General features: G+C 41.2%; 1 protein-coding gene across 1 annotated transcript; it reads right to left on the bottom strand.

Annotated features, from left to right (window-relative positions):
• Positions 1-13,851: 13,851 nt before the first annotated feature.
• LOC146383297 (deoxyribonuclease-2-alpha-like) lies at positions 13,852-24,119 on the bottom strand. The gene is made up of 7 exons (XM_084936812.1): positions 21,254-24,119; positions 19,454-19,551; positions 17,045-17,204; positions 16,498-16,576; positions 15,851-16,015; positions 15,571-15,756; positions 13,852-14,699 (listed from the first exon to the last, which is right to left on the bottom strand). Exons 2-7 carry the CDS (start codon positions 19,543-19,545, stop codon positions 14,281-14,283), a joined length of 1,101 nt encoding a protein of 366 aa, XP_084792938.1. The 5' UTR covers positions 19,546-19,551; positions 21,254-24,119; the 3' UTR covers positions 13,852-14,280.
• Between the last annotated feature and the right edge of the window lie 1,055 nt (positions 24,120-25,174).

Consider the following 25,174-nt stretch of genomic DNA (forward strand, 5'->3'; position numbering starts at 1 on the left):
TTTCCAGCCTGGATGAGTCCTTCTTTGCTGTGCTGCTCCCCCAGCACACCACAGCATAGAAAAGTACTCCAGCAACCACTGACTGGTAAAACATCCTCAGGAGCTTCCTGCAGATGTTAAAAGACCTCAGCCTCCTGAGGAAGTACAGTCGGCTTTGGGCTTTTTTATACAGGTGCTCTGTGTTGCATGACCAGTCCAGTTTATTGTCCACCCACAGCCCGAGGTACTTGTACTTGTTGACCACCTCCACCTCCTCCCCCTCTATCTGAACCGGCAGTGGACCTTCTCTGGACCTCCCGAAGTCCACAACCAGTTCCTTAGTCTTTGAGGTGTTGAGTTGCAGGTGGTTTGTGTGACTCCATGCGACAAAGTTCCTCACCAGACTTCTGTACTCCTCTTCCTGATCATCCCAGATACACCCCATGATGGCTGTGTCGTCTGCAAACTTCTGAATGTGGCATAATAACTGGCTAACAGTCAGTTTTGTGTGGTGTGAGACGGAGTGACGAGTGCACTCTGGGCAGCCTCTGAGCTTCTGCAGCAGCAGGTGAGAACTAGCTCATTATTACTGTCTGCCTTTTTTTTTTTTTACTTGCCAGTTGGGAACCAAAAACTACTTCTATTTAGAAAAGGGTGCATTAAATTGTATCACTTAACAAATGTCAGTTATCAATACTGTAGTTCTTGATATCATGAATACTCTTAATATTTATGTTGGTAAGGCCTTCCTGTTATTTAATTTACATTTGTATTCTCTGCCTTCTGGTGGAAATATAACTGCGTATCATCTGCATATGTGGCACTGACCTGCAGTGTTGGTCAAGTTACTTGAAAAAAGTAATCAGTAACTAATTACTGATTACTTCCCCAAAAAAGTAATCCCGTTACTTTACTGATTACTTATTTTCAAAAGTAATTAATTACTTAGTTATTTAGTTACTTTTTAAAAACACGATTTACAACCTGAATAGGTGATAAAGCGATAGATCTGTCAACCCAATTCTACTTTTTCTGCATAATCCATCATACAAAATGTAATCAAATGGAAAAGTCTCTTTTTTTTTTAAAACTTGTTTTATCAGTTTTAATCTTTTAACTTTATGCATCAAGCAAAAATTAAATTATATGCACCATTCTCTGACTTGAAGAAATTAGTTTAACATTTAAACCTATTTTCTGCACATTCCAGCACATAAAATAAAATATTTTTTGTGTTTACACTCAGTCTTTCAAATAGATGCAAGTAAAACACAGCAGAAAGTAAATAAAATCAAAGACTAGCAGTCCTGTTGCTCTATTTTCACCTGTAAAGCAGGAGTGGGTAGGCGGAGGTTTACCCTGGTGCAGGTGTGGCGCAGCGGTCAGTGGAAGAATCCGCGAGTTTCTCTGTGAATTTCCCATTACGTCGTTGCGCACTCGGTGCTTGTTTAGGGTTTTTTTTCGGTGTAAAAAGAAGTTTTCTTCCCACGCACAACGGATGCTAATGTTTTTGTCACTTTTTATGGAATCAAACTCAAAGTAAGGTCAGTACTTCCAAGCTTTAAACGCTGCACGCTCATACTCTCTCCCGCACTCGATATATTATCCATTGTTGATCTGCAGACAGCTGTTGTCACGAACATCGCACTCGCTTACGTCACTGTCATGAGACATTCTCGCAAAAAAATCACGGTTTTAGTAACGCAGTAACGCAGCGTTCCTACGGGAAAGTAACGGTAATCTAATTACCGTTTTTGCAATAGTAATCCCTTACTTTACTCGTTACTTGAAAAAAGTAATCAGATTACAGTAACGCGTTACAAGTAACCCGTTACTGCCCATCTCTGCTGACCTGGGACTGTTTTATTGTGACAGGTCAGCCCTTTTGTATCTGCTTGTCACTCAGTGTTTCTCACATAAGGAAGACACCAGCTATTGCTGGAATGTCTGGTTCAGCATAGATAATGGCACACACCAAGGGCGTAGATTTGGCATGGACGGAAGGGACATGTCCCCACCAATATCCAGCGATTATTGAATTGTCCCCACCAATAATTTGATCTCTTCGAGTAAAGAAAAACAACCCGATTGAAAGAAGAAAAAAAAAACGATCTGTCAGCGTCTCATTCACCCAGCGGTGCAGAAAGAGTTAAATTACGTTCTCTACTGGAGTCCTACGTCATGTGACAAATATGGCCAATGTGATTGGCTGTGCCTTTCAGTGAGCTCTGTTTAGTTTTAGCAGCGGCAATCCTGCGCTGCCAGGAGGAGAGGAGGATGGCAGCCAAAAGGAAGAACCTGGATATAAGAAAGTATTTTTCAAAGAAACCTGTAAGTCACTTAAACTCAAGTTCACTCATAAAATGTGTCCGTCATAATAACGTTACAGGCTATGCTAGGCTTTGGCCCACATCAGTCTAAAATTGTATGTAACCATTAATAACGTGTTTTGGAAATTAACTGCACAACAGGCAGCACTCCCAGAGTAACATTTCTAATTTTGATTGAAGCTGTCGGAGAAAACGGCAGCCTCAAGCGAGCCAGGATATTAGTTTACAGAGGCTGTTAAAATTATACGTCTAACGTCAAAATGTTGGTGACACAATAATTTCATCCTAATGGCACTGACATATTCATAGGGTTAATTTTTTGACACAAAATATCATGTAGTCACGATTTTGCAAATATTCCACCTTGTAGTGCAGTTTACACAAATTGTTGTAAAAATGCACTCACCCTACAAACATTACTGATGAGTCAAGATCTGCACAATTTGACAGAAACACTGAAGCAGCTACACATTTTATTCTTATTGTCATGTATGTCCTATTTGTCAGGTGACAGAAGAACCAACACAAAGCTCAGAGAGCAATGGTGATGCAAGATCACAGGTGAAATTGGATGATGACTTGGGGGTTCATTACTGTATTTGAAGCACATGTGTGACTGCATGTATTTGGAATGTCTCATTGTTATTTATCAGGTGACAGAGGCAGCTCTGCCATGTTGTAGCTCAGACAGAGGTGAAGAGGCGAGGTCACAGGTGACTGACTGATGATTTGGTGCTATAGATTAACTAGGATTTATTATCATGACAATTGTCAGGCTGCTTTTAGTCATCCCAGTATCCTCAGTTGAGGCTGAAAGAAGCTTCAGTGCTCTCAGAAGATTAAAAACATGGCTAAAGTCAACAATGACTCAAATGAGATTAAACAATGCTGCTGTATGCCATGTCCACCAGGAGAAACTGGACAGTATAGATGTAAAACCAATATGCCAGCAGTTTAACTCTGTTAACGAGAGGAGAAGGCATGTGTTTGGCTCCTTCACATAGTGGACATTGAGTTGTTGTGTAAGACACCAGTAGTATAAATGTCTGTTGTTGTAACAGTAGCTCATGCTTAGAATAAAAAATCCCAACTCATTGATTTGATCGGGGCAATAGTGTGGCTAAAATGTTGCATAATTTTGCTGAGAGATCTTTTACTTTGTGGTCATCTTAGATGGATATAAACCACCAGGTCATTCAGTGTTCCCTTAGTGCTAATGTATCAGAGATGTTGGTGTAATGTAACTGAAGTAATGTTGTTAAGTCCTTGAACTCATATTCGTTTATTGTCATGACTGTATCGGGCCAATGGGGTTTTCTTCCTTTTCTTTTTTTAACGGTATAAATGAATGGTGGTGGATTGGCCAGTGGGTCATGATCAACTCTGGGCTGGACCAATTACAGCCGAGGAGGTCAAACTTTAAAGTTAAGGTGAAAAGGAACGCGATTTGTCCCGTACTACTTCAGCTAGAAAGTTGCTAATTCAATCATTAAAACTGATCAATGATCAGCTGATCAGCTTTTCTCTCTGCGCCAGAAAGAGGAAACCAGCGGAGGTCGCATTAAACAACAGCAGCACGTTTAAGCTTGATTAGCTGTTGTTAGCATTTATTTAATATTAATTTCTCGTATCAGCTGATGTTTGCTGGAGCCACAGCTCTAAAAGCTGCTGGTCAAGATGTCGGTTTGGATATGTGGTGAGAGGGAAACATGAAGATGAAACCAGGAGATGTCCTTACTGAATCATCAGAGCTGAACAGGTGATGGAGAAACAGGTTTACCTTTTAGGTGACATGAATGAGTTGAAGGGAAGTTCTGAACTGTTTCTGAGAGACAAATAACACCAGGATTCTTTTCTATGTAGCTGACAGCTGGTAACTGTGCAGGGGCGGGTCTAGCAAAGTTTTGCCAGGGGCCCAGGTAGGGCATTAACAGGGAGAGGGGGGCACAAAGAAATACTTTTCTTTCTTATTCTCATTTAAAATGTTTTGCTTTTAACAAATAATTATCTGAATCTTTCAACCAACGTTTTCATCTGATGTAAAATGTATAGAAATCCATTATTGTATTCAGTAAATATTAAGTCTAGTTAGTATACACCCTAGTAAGTTATAGTATTCTTTACTTTGTTAAGGTACCATCTGTGCAGTCTGCAATTCTGTTGAAGAAAGATGTTGAATCTATTTAATTACTGGAGAAAAATAATAGATTTATGTGCATTTGTTTTATACGTGCATTAAATTTAAATCGGTTTTGTTAGTTAAGCATCTTGAGGCAGAGGTTGGGGAGTAGTTCCCTATTTTTTTCTTTTCTTTTTTTGCTGGGAGTTGGCAACTCTATTAGTTAGTTATATGTAATTATAAATTAGGTGTTACTGTTTAGAATACCAGAATAGGGAAGGTGGTGTAGGTTTAAGCTTATTATAAAGGCTTTAAAGGATTTATGACTTTTCCTATAATACCATGGTGGGCCGGTCACTAGTCAAAATGCCGATATTTTGTCCCAGTCCAGCCCTGCTGAATTTGAAGTTATTTTTATTTTTGTATGACACCTGATTTATATTGAATATGGCTGAAGTAAACTGAAGTCTAAAATACTTAGTCATTTGTTTAATTGTAATTTAGCATTATATAACTCACATATAAAACTATCAATTGTAATTTTAATTCAATTCAATTCAATTTTATTTATATAGCGCCAAATCACAACAAAAGTCGCCTCAAGGCGCTTCATAGATACAGAGAAAAACCCAACAATCATATGACCCCCTATGAGCAAGCACTTTGGCGACAGTGGGAAGGAAAAACTCCCTTTTAACAGGAAGAAACCTCCGGCAGAACCAGGCTCAGGGAGGGGCGGCCATCTGCTGCGACCGGTTGGGGTGAGAGAAGGAAGACAGGATAAAAGACATGCTGTGGAAGAGAGACAGAGGTTAATAACAGATATGATTCAGTGCAGAGAGGTCTATTAACACATAGTGAGTGAGAAAGGTGACTGGAAAGGAAAAACTCAATGCATCTTGGGAATCCCCCGGCAGCCTACGTCTATTGCAGCATAACTAAGGGAGGATTCAGGGTCACCTGGTCCAGCCCTAACTATATGCTTTAGCAAAAAGAAAAGTTTTAAGCCTAATCTTAAAAGTAGAGATAGTTTCTGTCTCCCGAATCCAAACTGGAAGCTGGTTCCACAGAAGAGGGGCCTGAAAACTGAAGGCTCTGCCTCCCATTCTACTTTTAAATACTCTAGGAACAACAAGTAGGCCTGCAGAGCGAGAGCGAAGTGCTCTAATAGGGTGATATGGTACTACAAGGTCATTAAGATAAGATGGGGCCTGATTATTTAAGACCTTGTATGTGAGGAGCAGGATTTTGAATTCAATTCTGGACTTAACAGGAAGCCAATGAAGGGAAGCCAAAACAGGAGAAATATGCTCTCTCCTTCTAGTCCCTGTCAGTACTCTTGCTGCAGCATTTTGGATTAGCTGAAGGCTTTTCAGCGAGTGTTTTGGACATCCTGATAATAATGAATTACAGTAGTCCAGCCTGGAAGTAATAAATGCATGAACTAGTTTTTCAGCGTCACTCTGAGACAGGATATTTCTAATTTTAGAGATGTTGCGCAAATGGAAGAAAGCAGTCTTACATATTTGTTTAATATGTGCGTTGAAGGACATGTCCTGGTCAAAAATGACTCCAAGGTTCCTCACAGCGTTACTGGAGGCCAAGGTAATGCCATCCAGAGTATGAATCTGGTTAGATACCATATTTCTAAGATTTTCAGGGCCGAGTACAATAACCTCAGTTTTATCTGAATTAAGAAGCAGAAAGTTAGCGGCCATCCAGGTCTTTATGTCTTTAAGACATTCCTGCAGTTTAACTAATTGGTGTGTGTTATCTGGCTTCATGGACAGATAGAGCTGGGTGTCATCTGCATAGCAGTGAAAATGTATGCTATGTCTTCTAATGATGCTGCCTAAGGGAAGCATGTATAATGTAAACAGAATTGGTCAATTTTAAATGGTTTAACCCAGCGGTCCCCAACCTTTTTTGCTCCACGGACCGGTTTATGCCCGACAATATTTTCACGGACCGGCCTTTAAGGTGTCGCGGATAAATACAACAAAATAAAACTAGTACCGGTACAGAAAAAAGAAGATTTATTCATAACACACGTGAAAAGACCCAGGAAAACTGAGTTAACGATCAAAACGATAACAAAATAACGCTGAAAACCGATAAAAACCCTGAAAACTATACATTTCACACCCGAGCCTCAACTCTCGCGGCCCGGTACCAAACGACTCACGGACCGGTACCGGTCCGAGGCCCGGGGGTTGGGGACCGCTGGTTTAACCCTTTAAAGCCGGTCAGAGCGGGCACGCTCTGTTTTGCGTAACTATTTTTAAATCCTGGTAACACTGCAACCACGTAAGCTAGCGCAATAATTTTTTTTGCATATGAAACTGGAGGAGTTGTACTTACATTTTATACCATCAACTTGTCCTAGGTCACAGTTTCCTTCCACATATAGCTTTGCAAAAACTGCATAAAAAGCACTTGCAGCAACAAAAACATAATATTCCAGAAACATGCTTTGCCGATCCGATCAGCTGTTTGTAACACTTCCTTTGTCCATCAGCTCGAACTATCGCATGTCCGCCATGACCTGCCGGAAACCGGAAGTGACGTCATTTTGCGGAAATGTAGTTTTTTACCATCAGGGCCTTATGAGCCTATACTGGTGTTTCTAAAAGTTATGTTTGACTTTATGACTTTCTGTGTCGTTTCTGGGATGCTTAGGACTCATATTGCACTGCTGGAAATAGTTTATTTTGATGCATATGTATGGGCTCAAAATGTGGTCATAAATATTTTGTACTTGTAAAAAAGATTTGTATGTGTAAAAAAGATTTGTGTGTGTGTAAAAAAAGATTTGTGTGTGTAAAAAAGATTTGTGTGTGTGTAAAAAGAATTTGTGTGTGCGTAAAAAAGATTTGTATGTGTAAAAAAGATTTGTATGTGTAAAAAAGATTTGTGTGTGCGTAAAAAAGATTTGTGTGTGCGTAAAAAAGATTTGTGTGTGGACTTAGAAAAAAAACCCCTGCAAGTTACAAGTACGAATTTTGACCCTATTTTTCTTCCTTTCATCTGATTGGTCAATGTCATGTCAATCACAAATGTAACAATCCAATCAGAGAACAGATGGGTTTGGCTGTTGGAGGGGCGCTTTTTTTTGAACTGCAGGTCTTTGAAGGGAATAAATGCCCTTTTACATGCCAACCCAGCGTTTTCCTTCATCACCACGAAGGAAAACGGTCTGTGGTCGTCCGAGTTTGGTGATTTTTGTGTCACAGGTCTACGTGTTTAATATAGGGACTTCCACAGCCTTTTCAACAGCGCTGCGGACCGCGGGGTGGGGGCGGGCAGTGTTTTGGAAATGACAGTCTTCATTACAAAGCTTTCTTCGTTATGAATTAGCATACATGTTTTTATTGAACATTTGAAGAACCAGCAAAAAAACCAGAAACTCTTGTAGAGGACATAAAGTCAGAGATAGAAAAGACAAGGAGCAGGTGCATCTAGTACAGGTAGAGCTGCTGCAAAAACCCACAGAGCCCAGCAGCCAGCGTAACAAATTCTGGATCCTTTGCTTTTAGTTAGCAGTTAGCATTAGCAGCACATCCTGCGTCTGATGTGAAAGGACTTTTATGCTGCGCACTGTGACTCACAGCAATGGTCCTGGGTCAGCCCTGACTTTGTGTTAAACTAATCCTAAAGTAATAATGGTATTTCTAACCACTGATATACCACAACTTTTTCCTTTCAACAGCTACTGAAAGTTAGGGGACCTAGCTGCTATCGGATATTTATATAGAGATCCTCCAGCTTCAAACTGTATCACCCTTCAAGGACCTGCAGTTCAAAAAAGCGCCCCTCCGACAGCCAAACCCATCTGTTCTCTGATTGGATTGTTACATTTGTGATTGACATGACATTGACCAATCAGATGAAAGGAAGAAAAATAGGGTCAAAATTCGTACTTGTAACTTGCAGGGTCTTTTTTTTCTAAGTCCACACACAAATCTTTTTTACGCACACACAAATCTTTTTTACGCACACACAAATCTTTTTTACACATACAAATCTTTTTTACGCACACACAAATCTTTTTTACACATACAAATCTTTTTTACGCACACACAAATTCTTTTTACACATACAAATCTTTTTTACGCACACACAAATCTTTTTTACACATACAAATCTTTTTTACAAGTACAAAATATTTATGACCACATTTTGAGCCCATACATATGCTGTTTTATTGCAAATTTGCATTATAATATTTATTTTCGTTTTTCCTGCAGTATATAAAAATTGGTGTATTTCAAAAATAAAACTATGAAGACAATTAAAATAAATTTCCTGTGGTGGGAAACTATTTTGTGCAACTTTTTTGTATTTGCAGTTTTGAGGGATAAGCCTCTTAAATTTCTCTAACTAGAAATATATGTTAAAAAAACAAAAACGATTTTAAATTTTTTTGTAGTTTATTGCACGTTTTTTGCAATGTATGTAATTACTATGCACTTAATGCATACATATTATTAAAATGTGGGCTATAATGGTTGTATTGATGTATATCAACTTGAAATGCTCCCAAAAATGGCACTACAGCATGTAAAAATATACTATAAGCTCTGGCGGACTTGGTTCTATGGTAGGTCTTAAAGGGTTAAAAGCATGTAGAATAGCATATGTAGGCAAGTACATTTCTCCTTTTGTTATCAAGAAGCAAAGACAAAAAGGAAAAAAAACCCTGAATCATTCGTCCCCACCAATGCCAAAACGAAATCTACGCCCTTGGCACACACACATTGTACAATCAGCTGTTACCCTATTATACTTTCAGATGTGAGATAGGTGGCCTGTTAAAACAAGTCAGAACATATGACAGACCTCGGTGGTGGAGGAGTGGAGCGGCTTTTTCGGGGGACAGTGCCCAGTAAGGTTGGCTGACACAGCTGACGTACATGATGCTAACCACACCTTCCTGATTTCAGTAGCTGCTCGAAGAGAAAGAATTGGTGAACAGAGCTGTGTGTGGTGTGGAGCTGAACTGGAGTGCAGCTGGAAAGCTGCTAAAGCAAACTGGTTGAAACACATTATAAATAAACAAGCACTCATCTGGAAACACTGCTTGCGTGGTCCTTCCCATCACAATCTCCTGTTTACTTACATTTTGATGCCAGCTCACCTTCTAGCCCCGATTCCTTCTGAGTCTAAATAAGTAAATATTTTGAATACAAATTTTAAATTTGAGATTCTGTTAACTCAAGGAATTAAAACAAGTTTACCCAGAATGCACTTGTTAAAGTTTTCTCCACTGATTTGTCAGAAAACAGATCAAACATCGAGGGTACCAATGTTCGCTTCTGTTCCTCTGTGTTATAGAAATCATATTGGTGCAGTTCTCAAAAAAAAAAAAAAAGAATAGACTGTGACACTTGGAGTGGGTTGCAGATTTTAACAGAGCCTAAATGTGTTTTTAGCCCTGAAACTGTCACGAGGATCTCTCCTGCATGTACAAATAAATAACAGCTTAAAAATGGGCTAAAAATGTTATCTTTGAGCCCTTACTAAATGAATGTTACTCGGCACTGTCAGGAGCTCAAGGCCTTGCATTCCTGTTAAGGTTAAGCCTCAGATCTGGGGAACAATTCAGTAAACAGTCCACAAGGTTTATTGGCCCAGATGATGTCTATGTGGCAGGTGTTGGCCCAGAGGTCCAAAAGTGTCAGAGCTGAAGGATTTGAAGGTGAATTTGCAGGCTGGTTCTGAAGCAAAACAAAAAGCCTTAGTGAAAGGACACAAGCACTAATGAGCCTGAACAATACTATGATGGCACTGCCAAAGAAATCTAGCAAAGAGCAGGTGGAAGAGCTGGCAGCTTCCTGCTGCCTCCATGTCCTGGGGTGGCAATGACTGGATGGATGGGATTTCATCAGCACCTTTTTCCATTTTTTTTACATTAAGAAGACTGTGCTATATAAGACTCCATGATTTCTGTTCATGTTTACAAAGAGCCCACGGAGAGTCAATCTGCTCACCCAGCGAGGATTCAGCCCCACCACTCTATGCACTTTTTAAAAGTACCGTTACTAATCATTTAAAAAAAATCATTTCAACAATATATAATAAGAGGATCCAAGATGCTTTTTTACATATCTAAGCTGTTTTGTTTGTACCTTGCTTACAGACAAATGAGAGAGATAAAGTTTATGTGGTAGCGGTCTATGAATCAATCTGCACACATCTGTCCATTTACCTGATAACCCCATGGTAACCCTAACCATAGTTTACAATGTTTACTGTCATAAGCCAGTGATTCCTCATTCTGATGTTTCAACATTGCGTTTGAGTGCAGATCTACTCATAACAATTATTAAGTGTTGTGATATGACTTTACTTGTCCATGTGTAAACCATGGGTGTGTTTTGTTTAGTTACCATCATAAACTGTGTGATGAAGCTGTGCTCATTTAGAGTTTAAGCATTAAAAAGAGATCAGGGTATGTTTGTGTGAACACTCACGGTGTTTCCACCTGCACCTGTTTGTTATCAGCTGACAGGAATCCAAAACCACACCTGCTAAAGCTGGTGTCTAGTCTGCTACAAACACTTAAAAACTCCTCAGGTATTTGTTTTTACTGTGTTTCCTTGATGCTTTCAGTGAAGAGTGGAATTAGTTTCAGTCCAGACAGACCTGTTTTCAGTTCAGGCAAAATGGTTTAAAACCTCTGAGCTACTGTTTTACAGATATCACAGAAAAAAAAACACACTGTGAGACTCCTCTAATAATCCGAAATTTGTCAGGAAACCTTAAACGTCTTTGATGTGCTTGAGAAATAGACTCAAACATTGATTTTAGAAGACACATGGACTCTTTCATAGAGTCATGCTGCCGTAAAATGAGCACAGGGTGGTTTAGGATTTTCTTGCTGAAATCAGCATTCACAGTGGAGCATTAAAGATGTCCAACACTAATGCTGCCCTGCCTTACTTTCAAGAAATACTTGCTTTGAACTGTGTGCTTATAGCAAGCTGGGTGGTCTCCTCTTGCCTGGAGGACACAGCATCCATGATTTCCAAACACAGAGTGTGATTCTGATTGGTCAGACCAGAGGACAGTTTTCCACTTGGCCTCAGTCCATCTTAATTGAGCCTGGGTCCCTGCTCATTGTTGCACTGTGGTTTTATTTCTTTACAAAGAAGAGTCTGAACTTCATGATCCAGTGATGACCCATGTCTGTGTTGGTGGTGTTCCTGAACACCACCAACATCAAAGCTGCAGCCTGATCCCCGTGTGCACAGATCCTCTGAAGCTTTTCATTCCACCATACAGATGGTGGAATCCACTAATTCTTTATGTTCTCACAGTCTTTTACTAAACTTGGATTCTCTCGCATTGCAATTTACAAAGACAGTAGAAAACTAAATTTAAAAATAAAATGAACAAAACTTGAAAAACACAGCTGCAGGCTTTACACAAAGTTACTTTATTATTTAGTCACTTTATGGTCTTCCATCCTGCAGATGGCTGGCTGATAACGATGGAAAGACAAGTTTTCCCCAAAAAAAATCTATTTTTGTTTCAGGTGTTTTTTGATCTGATGCCATCACATGCTCTGGGTGCTGGATATTAATGGCTGGAGGCCAACTTGCCAGGCCCGACAGAGATCACATTGAAAAACTCAATGGACATTACACTGCAAGGCCCTGCACTCCCTACACCCAGGAGAGTTAACACCAGTCCCCACCCTGTTGCTCTACTTGGAATGGTTGATGCTAGGCCCTCTCCTGAGACTGGTCTGGCCAGGGCCTCCCCAGAGTCCTCTCAGCCAGTGGACGCTTCTGTGCCTGCTCAGCTTGGTGCCTTCCTTACACCTGTCCTGCACGGTGACAGTCCCCAGTTCTCTGGGGTCCTGCAGTCAGCACCCTCAGTATCTGAATCTGACCTGGCTTCCCATGACACAGTTGTGCCTGGGCCCAAGCTGGCCTCATTTGAGACTATGCACCTCATACCAGAACTGGCTAACTCTGAGCCAATGTATCCTGTGCAGTCTGAACTGGCTGACATTGTTAATCCTGTGCCCAAGTCAGCTGTCCCTGAGCCTGAAAGTTCTGGGTTGTTTGAACCCGACCGTGTTGTGCTGCCAGACACAGATGCACCTGAGGCTGAGCATCTTCTGCTGCTGCCAGATCCTGAGCCAGAGTCTGCTGAGCTGTCTGAGTTGGCCATTCTTGGGCCCATGTATCCTGAGCCCAAGTTGACCATTCCTGAGAATATACTTCCTGTGCCAGCTACACCTGTGACTGTGTTACGTACCTGGCCTCAAGACGTGGTCCGTCTGCACTGCTGGGCATCTGCTAGAAGGCGTCTGTGTCTGCTGCCGGCTTCCAGCCCGGCTTCCTGCCTGCCCTCCTGAGGAGCTCCGTGTCTGCTCCCGGGGCTTCCTGCATCTGAGCGGCTCCGTCTCCGTTGCTATACACTGCTTCGCTGTCGCCCGGGTATGGCCCCCTGTGCATCTTATGTGCTTGGTTTTTTGTTACTTAATTTTTTTGGACTTTGTAACCCTGGACTATTGAACCCACCATATTAAATCATACTGACCTCATTAAACTAACAGCTGTTCTGGAACTGAAACCTGCCTTCCTGATGGGATAAAGAAAGTGTAAATGAAATAAAATGGTGGGAGGAATACAATAAAGTGTTTCTCATCTTATTCAGCACTTGCTCCAGTTTGTGAAACACTCAACAAATGTGATGAAAAAGTGTTGATTAATGATCCTGAACATGAATCTGCCCATTTTTTTTTTTTTTTTAAATTCCTTTGTTTCTTAATCATCCATCAGCTCTCTGTTCATTTGCACAAAGTAAAGTTTTCCTGGTTTAAAGGACTAAAAAAGGTGAGTATGCCACAAAGAACCAGTCTTGTTTCCTTTCTTATCTGTTGTTTGACACATTTTGTTTCTACTTTTCATTTGATATCACATCATTTAAAAAAATATCAGACCGGTCTCATCACTTCTAATTCATGTTCTTCTAGAAATGAACAGATGTATTGAATGTGTAAGTGAATGAAGATTTTCCACTAGAAAAACGGAAACACTCCACATCTGGCACAGTTACTAAAAACTAGGTTTTGAAAAAGATTAGATATCAGTTAAAATGCAGTGGCTGGTAATTTTTCAGCTGCAACTTTTCTCTGCAGAGTCTCCAAACACACATGCTGCAGACAGGAAATCTATTATTCCGGCTGAAATACATGAGATTCAAATCTGTGCTGACTAACAAAAACAGGACAGTTCATTTACATGACGCACAGAAAGATTGCATATTTCTGTGAGGATTTCACTTTTTGCTCAGGCTGTGCATCAAAGAATCACTTTTTTTATAACAGAATAATTTCAACATGTCATTTGCTTCATTTTAAATATGATTAAAGTTTATTTTCAAGGCAAACACACATCATCTGTTTTCACACGACAACAATAATCCTACAGTTAGATGTTACAAACCAGACATGTGACTTCAGATGTCGGTTATACTGTATATCCACATTGCATGTAAAGTTGTTGCATATAAAGCATTATCAGAGGATGACCATGTTCCTGTTATATGTTTATTTCCATAATAATACATTTAAATTGGCAAGATGTTTTCAAAAGGTTTTTGCTGCCTGAAATAATTTTTGCATTATTTAATTTCATATTAAATTTCCAGCTGAGGTACATGTAACATAACATAACCACATATATGAATAGAAGAGATTACTTTACTTCTACCTAATGATGATGGTCATGGATTAAAACATGAAGGAAAAAAGCTCATTAGATTTAAGATATTAATTATTTTTAGACATGCCAAATACTTCAGAGTAACACAGATTTTTTTTTAGTCAGTGTGTAGCTATGGATCACAGTCGGGGTTCAGGATGTTCAGGAAATTTCGAAGATTCAGGACATCCAGGATGTCCAGGAGGCTCCTGTTTTGACAGTCCTCAATTTGTTTTGCAAAATTTTTAAAAATGTCTTTTATTCTTTTATCATTAATACACAGTGCACCTCCACGCCTAGCGTACTGGCTCGGGGCTCTGTTTACATCAGCAACACACACCCAGTTATTCTCTGGATCTTTAGCTACACACCACTTGGAATGGTCCTTTGTATTCTCCCATTGACTGAGGCTAGTTTCTATCATTTTGATATTTTCCACTTTGAATCTATTCTTTCTGCAGAAGGATGTATCCCGCCCCTTCTGGCAGCCCCACGTCTGGACGAGGAGATCACTGCTGACTCTCTGTGAAATAGTGACATAAAGATCTCCACCTATAACAACAACAGCAACAGCACTGGTGTTACATGGGCTGCCTCAGTGTCCGTATATTAGCATTCACTCTTTAGTCCAGTTATATCAGACTGTGGTTCTGATTTAACTGGATTATTATTTGAACATATATAAACACAGTAATCAAATTCAAACCCACTGAGCAGTTTTCTATTGATCTGCGGTCTAAAAAGAGTAAATGGCACACAGACATCTACACAAAAGTCCACATGTGGTTCAGAAATAAACTTTAGCAGACCTTACCTCAGACTTAACTGAGCTTTCAACATTCAAGACATCTGTTCTTACATCTCGTCATCTAAAAACTGATCAGCAGGACAGGTGGAAAAGCAAAAAGGTGAACTCTGGGTCACAAACGTGTCCACTCTGATTGGAGTATTGTCTCCTATGCTCAGTGAGAACCGCAGAGTGCACTGTGAATTTTTTTGTGTGCAGCAATCAGACCCACCTCTGCTTTTCCAAACCTGCCTTATGCTCGGTGGGTCACTTCACAATGTAGAGGTCAGTCAAGACACCCCTCAATAAATGCCCACTCCACAGTTCAGCACAGCAAAAAAGTACACTGTTAGAAAATAAGTGTTTCTCTACAGCCAGCTCATATGAAGCAGACACAGAAGACCCACCAGATGACAGGACATCATCCCCACTGGGGCTATGTGGCAATATTCACACTGAAGAATTGGCTTAAGATCTTATGGCTGGGTGTATGAGGTATATGCAACAGAACTGTCGCATTCAAATTCAGATCCGGTCTACTGCTCAGGGGTTTGTTTAATCTAAAGTCTTTTCTTTTTTGGGCAGTTTTTCCATGACTTGAACTATTGTAATCTATTAAACATGCAGATGTCTCACCATCGGCAGAGCTTTGGATGTTTTTTGCGATGCTGTAAAAGTTGAACCTGTTATTTGAACTCAGTTGCTGAAAATTATCATCTGGAGGAACATCAGCCTTGTTTACAACATCCTGTAGTTCTGTGTGAAAGTCTCCTGGAATACGATGGTCAAACGGGAAAGCTCGAATATACTGCAGATGTTTACCTAAAAAAACAGCCCCACATTAAAGTGCATCATTCATTACAGCAATAAAATATAACCACATTTACAAATATGAAGATTTAAGTGAATACATTACCAATTTTCTTAAACTGGTCATAGGGAAATGTTACACAGATAAATGTCTGTGCAAAACTTAGTCCATTTGATGGCCAGAATGAATTTTCATCTTTTGCATAAGGAAACTTTGGTGTGCTGTGCAGGAGCCAGATTCCAGTTCCACTTTTATCCACAAGCAGAACTCCTGGAAAAAAATGTGATATATTGTAAAGTCATCTGAAACTGAACCTACAGAACACATTTTGCTAAACAGATGATCAAAATGTTGCAGACTGAAGTTTGGAAAAAAATATTGTTGTCTTACATCTTCTGAACACACAAGAACCTTTTAATACTAACACAGTTCAGTACTAAGACAGTGAGATAGGTTTTGTGTCACAACTTCTGTACAGCACCACAGTGGGTTTTAAATCAAGTAATCAAGATGTGATTTAAGTGCAGACTTTCAGCTTTAATTCAGAAGGTTTAACAAAAGTATTGCATTAATTGGTAAGGAATGACGGTTCTTTTTATATATGCCTCCCATTTTCAGCATTGATTCCAAGTACAGAACTTGTATTTTGAAGCTGCCCAAAGAATGTCAGTGAAAGTGAAAGAGACTTTAATACTGGCAAAAATCTTAAAAAGAATGAATGCGATAGCTGGTTCTGGCTCTTCTCTTCTTACCTTTACTGTGACCAAAATTTTGAGGAGCTGTACAATTTGGAGTTTGATCACTGTAGCTAATGAATCCAAAGTCTGGTGCCTGCAAGTGATACAAAATTAGCACAACATACAGTCAAAACATTTTTAAAATCTATGGATAGTTTTATGATAAAACTGTCTTGATTTGCCAAAACCAAATGCATTTATTTAAATAATTTAAATGCATACTTTTAAAAAACATAACATTTTTAAAAAGGTATGTTTAGCTGCTCCCTCATTCACAGGCGATCACCACAGTGGTTAAAACTGAACCAGCAATCTTTCACTTGCCAAGCAAAATCACTACACTACAGTGTTTTGTTTTGTTATTTTTTCCAGACCTATTTAAACAAAGAAGAATAAGTGACTGACACTGCTGTCCCTGTAGCTGACAATATATATACACACACACGTACGTATGTCTCTCTCTCTCTCATATATATATATATATATATATATATATATATATATATATATATATATATATATATATATATATATATATATAGGCTGCAGCTTTGTTGCTCACCATGGATCCGTCTGGGTTAAAAAGGGGTTTGAGAGTATTGGCCAGGACACCCTGAGAATCGCTGATGGCCTTGTTGGCTGTTCTCATTCCATGTGAATCGATATAAAGATACTCCACACCCTGTAAATGATTTATACTGGGCGTCTTGTATAAGATGTACCTAATGACAAAAAGTTGAAATGACAATTTTTAAAAAGTTATAGTTATTGGGAAGTATACACATGACATATGATCAACCAGTTCTCTGACTGTGCCTGTAAAATCCAAAATGTCCATGGCATGCATGGGATGCATCTTGAAGCCCGCTCTGTCAGTGCTTCAAACACAAATCGCCTCAAATCCAAAACAGCAACTCTGAAATTTGGAATAATTTCTGGGAAGAGCATGAGGAAGTTGCAGGGATCTAAATCTTGTGAGTAGCATGAACAACACTTACATTTTTTAAAATCTTGTGTGTTTAGGTGGTTTGTATTGAAATTCCCCCCTTACAGCAGAACACTGACTATTTGAATTCTGACTCCGTTACTTCTGTTACCATCTATGTGCAGAAACTGAGTCATAACCTTTTGATCACAGCATAAACATGACATGCACATAACACAGTAACCAGTTACTGATGCTTCCATATGAGATACAACTGATTTGCACCTTGCATGAATAAAATTAATAGTATTCACATTAATGTTTTGCACTCACATAGAGACTTTTGGCCTTGCCCAAGTGGACTCATGCCACCCTCTATGCTCATGAACAAAATATAACTGCTCCCAACAAAACTGCTAACTTTATTGTGGAGTAAAGCTTCACTCAGTGGCTGCTTTTCTTAAGTGTCAGGGATTGACCTCACTTTGTCTTCAAACTGTATTGGGTATAGCAAAGCCCACTTCATCTCATACCAGCTCGATAGTTCAGTCTGCAGACTGCTCTTCATCACCTAAAGGTCATAGTCTCAGGAATTTTGTGTTTATATTTATTTTGAGGTTTAATTATTCTAGTGTTTAAAGTTTTGGATACCTGTCTGTGATTCTTTGTAATTTTGTTGTTGCTCCAATTTCTGTAATGAAGTGTGATTTTCTTTGTAAGCAGTTTGTTTTTCGGGTCATGATTTCATTATTTTTTAGTATGTTGAGCTTTGGTTTTATTGCTCTGGTAGTTTTCACAGAGTTGTGAACGCCTGTTTATGATTTGCTGTTGTAGAGTTTAGAAATGTTGGTCTTTATTTAGCTCCAGTTTCCTTTTTTTTGTCTCTGTCTTTGAGTGTTCCTTTGGGTCTGTCTTTACACGCAAGTCCTTGTCTCTGCATTTTAGGATTTGCCTTCATTTATGTCCTGTTTGAGTTTAGTCTCCTGTCTGTTGCCACCTGAATTTCAGATTATCGTCACCTGTGTGTATCTGTGTGTATTATATTGTTTTATATTATTGTATTAAAATTTTTCTTTTGGACGTCCATCCATCCATCCATCCATCCATCTATCATCTGCTTGTCCAGGCATGGGCGGTCTATCGTTTCATTCAAGCTCGGGTCCTCTACCAGAGGCCTGGGAACTTGAGGGTCCTGCGCAGTATCTTAGCCGTTCCTAGGACTGCGCTCTTCTGGACAGAGATCTCCGATGTTGTTCCTGGGATCTGCTGGAGCCACTTGCCTAGCTTGGGAGTCACCACACCTAGTGCTCCGATTACCACTGCGACCTATGTTAACTTCATCCTCCACATCTTCTCAAGCTCTTCTCTGAGCTCTTGGTATTTTTCATGTTTCTTCTTTCTGATGTTGCTGTCATTCAGAACCGCTACATCGATCACTACGGCCGTGCTCTTGTTTGTCTACCACCACTACGTCCGGTTGGTTAGCCATCACCAATTTGTCCGTCTGTATCTGGAGGTCCCACAGGATCTTAGCTCGGTCATTCTCCACCACCCTTGGGGGCGTCTCCCATTTTGACCTCGGGACTTCCAGGTTATACTCGGCACAGATGTTTCTGTATACTATGCCGGCCACTTGGTTATGGCAAATTAGAAATAGCTATAAACTTATGTGCTTTACATCAGTTTCATGTTTTTTACTTGGACTATGTTAAACTGCACGGACATTTTAAATAAATTCCATGTACGCCCTGCCTGCTAGCATCTTGCACCCTGCTGTTATCTGCTGGATTGTCTCAGGGGCATCTTTACACAGCCAGCACCTGGGGTCTTTCCTGGTGTGATAGACCCCAGCCTCTATGGATCTTGTGCTCAGAGTTTGTTCCTGTGCTGCCATGATTTGTGCCCCCGTGCTGTCTTTCAGTCCAGCTTTTTCAAGCCATTGGTAGGACTTCTGGATATCAGCCACTTCCTCTGTCTGCCAGTGGTACATACCATGCAGGGGCCCGTCCTTCCATACACATATATGTATATTATGAGGAGACTTACCAGTCCACTTCACCATTGTTTTCATTTCTGCAGGTCACACTGCCCTCAGACGTCCAGCAAAGCAGACTGAAGATCAACAGCAGCTCCCACATGACTTCCTGAAATGAACTGTGATTTAGTTATTTTGAAACGTGTGTATGAGCTTCGTTGTTTATGTGATTCTTTCTATATTTAACTGGGAGGTGATGGCAGCATAAGGTTATTATAGAAATGAATGTGACTCTTCCCTTCCTGGTGCACCTGAACCAGCTGACTGACACTCAGATTCATAAAGATTCATAAAATCACTGTCAAAGTGATAAAGGAGCAAATTGTAACATTGTTATCCTGGCAATCAGTGTTCAAATAAAACAAGCTTTAGACACAGTTGGATGTTGGAGATGATGTGAACGTTTGAGTGAAGATGAGGCTGAAATTACTTTAAAATTCTAAAAGCATTTAAAGTAACTTCTTAAATGCAGCTGTAGACTGATTGTAATCTAATTACATTTCATGTTAAAATATGTTCACAGATTATGATGTCATTAAATGATCTTAAACAGAATTTGAGAGGACCAGAGTCTATAATTCAGACTATGAACCTCAAAATATTTCTCACTGAAAATCCCATCAGTCCCAGTGCGTTGACCCTGATAAAAGTGACACAGATCCAAAATGGATGACAGACTCAGAACGGAGATCCAGTAATTTCCCAGCTCATTGCATCTGGATCCTCTTTGATATTCAGTCATAGTGACTTATTATGTCCCAAGATGATCTGCATCAATTATTGTAAATTACACTGAATATCTAAAGTATAGTGGACCAACATGTAGACAGCTCCACAAAAACATCTTTGGTAATTCTTTTAATATATTTGGATTCTACCAGTTAAATGTGAAATTATGACTGAACTTCGACTATTAACAGTAACTGAAAAAAACATCTCTGCTGTAGCTGTAAGATAGTCATCATCTTTCAGTGAAGGGTCTGATTAGAAGTTATTAGACGACATTAACAAGGTTAGATCAGAACTTTTCTTCCATCCATTCAGGACATCAAACACAAATGCTGTCTCAGCAGAGCCCATAACAACATCGAAGAATCCACCCACCCCACCCATCTCATTGCTGCCCTCTTGGAAGAGGTTTTGCAGCATCAGGACCAGGAGAGCCAGAATCTGCATTACTTTAATTCACCAAGCTGTCAGACTCTTGAACTCTTAATAACACACAGCAAGCCCACCGCAACCACTCCCCCCTCCCCTCTCTCGAAAGTGAAACTGCTCCTGCACTGTTTTAAATGTGCTATGTATCAGGAATGGTAATGAATACTAACTATGCAATATATTTATTTCTAATTTTCTACAGTTTAAAAAAAAAATCTATCTATCTATACTGGTGCATGTTCTGAATGACAGTAAAGTAGCTGTTCTATTCTACTCTGTTGAAGCAGAGTAATTCTGATAGCAGAAATATGAATTTTTCAATTAACATTTGAAACTTCTTCCCAGCAGATAACACTGCAGCTTTCAGACTCAATAATATCAGACCGTAGAAATTCAAAAGGAGATTTTAGGGCCTTATTTTGACTTTGGGGCTCTGTTGTCCATTTGTAACAATCCTGACAACATTTTCTGCATGCTTCTACATAACCCGAATGCTACTTTAATAACATTCAGTTCTTATATTTTGTACCACTACAGTGTGTGCGCAATATGAGCTGCACATGTACCTCCCCTTGGCTAATATATCAGGAGTCATACATGTAATTGTAAACAAGCTTATATTTGTGTATCATATCAAAGGAAATCAGTTAAACCTGTGACAGTCGACAATGAGTAAAGCTGCTCGTTGTTGAGGATGTTAAAGCTTTAGCTCGAGTGCAGAAAGCAGCTCTTCTCTTCTGTCCTGCTCACAGTTTCCTGCACAGCACTGCAGGACTGAATCTAACACAAAAACACAAAGCATTGATTTTGATCAACTCTTAAACAATGAGGGTCAAAATAAATTGAATGATGCATCTTTCTTTTTAACTGTAGTACATATGACGAGCAGCTTACATTATCATCACTTTCCTACTAGATGTGATCACAGAGCCTGCTGAGCTGAATCTGCTGAGTCTGCTTGAGCTTGATGGACCCTGCACCTTTCCACCTACCCTGTTTCCTGTTTAATGTGTGATGTCACAAAGCATCAGCATCATATGACTGGAATTCACCAACGGTTTACATCCTCCTACAGGGCTCTAGACTAACTTTTTGCCATGGGCGTACCGGTACGCCTAACTTTAAAAAGTTAGGCGCACACAAATTTTATAATAATTTATATAATATAATGTGTTTTTCTGGATACACTGTGCTTTTTCAGCATTCAAAGATTGATGACACCGTGTCAGAGCACTGGCTATGAATTTCAGAAGGATCAGGCCTTAACTTAACAGAAAAGTTAGCAATAGTTCTTTTCCTATTACAGCTACATCCACTTCTGTCATGCCTAGGCTGCTCACTAGGGCTGGGTATCATCACTGATTTCTATAATCCATTCGATTCCGGTTTTCAAAGTCCCGATTCAATTCAACTTAGCCTGAGACAGTCAGAAATATTATAATTCTGATCATTTATCAGTACTGACTTCATCAGAATTGTGAACATCACAGCAGATGCCTTTGTGTGAAAGTAACTGAGAATAAAACACAGAAAAACATGAAGGAGATTTTCCTGGTCTGGCTTTTTATAGCAGATAACCTTAAAAATATTCTACAATGTTCTGCATATAAAGTTTAAATTTCTTCAGTATTGAACAACAGAAAAATAGGCTTTCTTGTCCGAGGTCATTTAAGTGAAAAAAAGAAAAGAAAAAGACAGCAGCCGACAGCGCTGTAAACAACGGTAGACTGGTGGGTAATAAGCGAATGAATCATACAGAAAACAGAGATTGGAGACGGGAAACTGTTCTTGAAGTACAGAGAGAGATAGAGAGAGAGCTAGCTGTGCATGAAGTGTGATTTTAATAGTCGTGGAAGCAAAACAGCAAAATTCATGATGACATTGATCAAATGTGAAGCGCAGTTTGCTGCTTCTTTTGCTGCTGGCTCGGTGAATTTGGAGAGAGACAAAACCTGCAGCTCAGAATCAGCGCAAAAAGACGTAATCACAGCGCGGACCGGCGCATCAGAATCGCTAAGCTCCGACAGCGTGTCCGTCTACGGGCCGTCGGGTGAGAAAGCCGAGAAAGACAAAGTTGATTCTGATGCGTCGGTTCCGCTCCGTGTTTACGTCTTTGTGTGGAATCCGTGTACCTGCTCTCATCTGCTGTTTGGTTGTTGTTGAAATGGTTTTGTGAGCTTTAATCTGAGAATCTGGCGTTTCTGGCAAAACACAGTTATATTTAAAAGTCGATTCAGGATTTAATGAATTGATATCGCTTTATTCAAGCTACTCACCTCCCACTTCCACCTGCACTTTCAACTGGACCACGGCCAATCAGAGAGGTCCCGCCCCTTACTATCTCTGATTGGTTTAGTCCACGATAGGGGCAAAATGTGTGTCTGTTGTTGACCACAGGGAAGGTTGCAGATTTTTTTTTTTTTCGCTACCCGAACAGTTGGTCGCACAGGTGCAACCAAATATTTTTTTTTAGTCGCACCACTGAAAAATTTGGTCGCATTTGCGACCAAATTGGTCGCACTCTAGAGCCCTGCTCCTACTCTCATCTCCCACGGACATTGTTATTACAAAAATCTGTGAAATAAAACGTTTCATTGATTTTTGCTTCTTTCTTTATTTGTTATCAGCAAGCAGTGAGAGTTTAATAGTCCAATGCTGGTGTGTTTGCCAGTATCAATCAAACAATTGAAACTCCCAAAATCAAGACCTCAAATAGCTTTTCACCAAGATTTGTGCTTTTGTGGTGGACCACTAGAGGGCTCCACTCACACCCAGTGTATAGGAAGTGTGCTCCTGTGTTTTGTGGCGCGATATGCTCAGTTGATGTTGGAGAAGAATAAAGAAGGAGTGAGAACTGAGAGCTCTGTGTCGTTAATGCTATACCTCCACATTGGTGACCCCTGACTCGAGCATGCAACGGGCCGCAGATATCGCAGACTCCACTATGGATGCGTCAGCGGCCGCCGGACCTCCGCCTCCTGTTGCAGCTACGTTCGCTGTGGCGCTGAAACTGCCGGACTTTTGGCTCCATGACCCCCCGTCATGGTTTGTACACGTGGAGGCTCAGTTCGCCCTTCGCGGCATCTCGGCTGACGACACGAAGTATCACCATGTGGTGGCCTCGCTCGACCCGCTGGCCACCCGTCGCGCGATGACGCTCCTCCGGGACCCACCCGCCCAAGGGAAATACGCCGCCCTCAAGGAGCTGCTTCTTCGGCGCTATGCCCTCTCCGACGCGGAACGAGCCGAAAAGCTCCTCAACCTGTCAGGCTTGGGTGGCGGTACCGCGCTCGAGCTCATGGAGAACATGCTATCGTTGCTCGGGCCGGATGACGGTGGTTTCCTCTTCGCCCACCTCTTCCTCCGCCAACTACCGGCCGCCGTGAGAGCTGTCCTCGCCAACTCCCCGCTTCTGCCTGCGAAGGATTATCGCTCCCTGGCTGAAGAAGCGGATCGCATTCTCCTGGCTAGCCGCACTTTCGACGTTCACGCCCTGGCTACGGACTCGCCAGCGGCACCTTCCACGCCTCCACCTGCCTCCCCCGGAGCATCCGCCCCCTTGCTGACGGCAGGGATTGCTACACGCCGGCACCGCGGAAAGAGCATCTGTTTCTACCATCAGCGTTTTGGCGACAGAGCGCGTCGCTGCCTGCCGCCTTGCGCTTTCACGGCCCAGGGAAACGGACCCGCCAGCGCGCCGTAGCAGCCGCGACCGCTGGCAATACAGAAAGGCTGCTCTTCATAGAGGACTCGCGCTCCGGGAGACGTTTTCTCGTGGACTCCGGCTCCCAGAAGAGCCTCCTTCCCCCTACCGCTGCCGACGGCCTAGCAGCGAACTGTGGGCCGCAGCTCATTGCAGCTAATGGCTCTCCCATCAAAACGTTTGGGGAAAGGTTGGTGACTGTTTGTTTTCATGGCCGGGATTTCCAGTGGAACTTTGTTGTTGCCGCTAGCTCTGTACCTATTTTAGGTGCTGATTTCCTGTGTGCTCATGGACTGCTTGTCGATGTTGCTAACAGACGTTTAATCGATGCTCTCTCGTTTTCTTCGCTACCCTGTTTTACTCGGGCCGCCGAGCCCCTGATTCGGGCTAATGTAGTGACCTCCGGGGATGCCTTTCAGCGTTTGCTTTTAGAGTTTCCATCGCTGTCTGTCCCTGATTTCTCTAGCACGGTAACGAAGCATGGGGTTGAGCATTATATTCCCACGGTCGGGCCACCGGTGTTCGCGCGCGCGCGCTGCCTCGACCCCGCGAAACTGTCCGTCGCTCGGGAAGAGTTTGCAGCCATGGAGCGCCTCGGCATTGTACAGCGTTCGAACAGTGCATGGGCCTCTCCGCTTCACATGGTGCCCAAATCGGACGGTCGGTGGCGGCCATGCGGGGATTTCCGCCGTTTAAATAATGCCACGGGGAATGACCGTTACCCCATCCCCCACATTCAGGATTTTTCTGCCAATCTCGCCGGAACGTCGATTTTTTCTAAAATTGACTTGGTGCGGGGGTATCACCAAGTTCCCGTGCGCGCCGAGGACGTTCCTAAAACCGCTGTCATTACCCCCTTCGGCTTGTTCGA

The sequence above is a fragment of the Perissodus microlepis genome, chromosome 7 (assembly GCF_051167445.1).
Source record: "Perissodus microlepis isolate ML-2025 ecotype Zambia chromosome 7, ASM5116744v1, whole genome shotgun sequence".
Lineage (NCBI taxonomy): Eukaryota > Metazoa > Chordata > Actinopteri > Cichliformes > Cichlidae > Perissodus > Perissodus microlepis.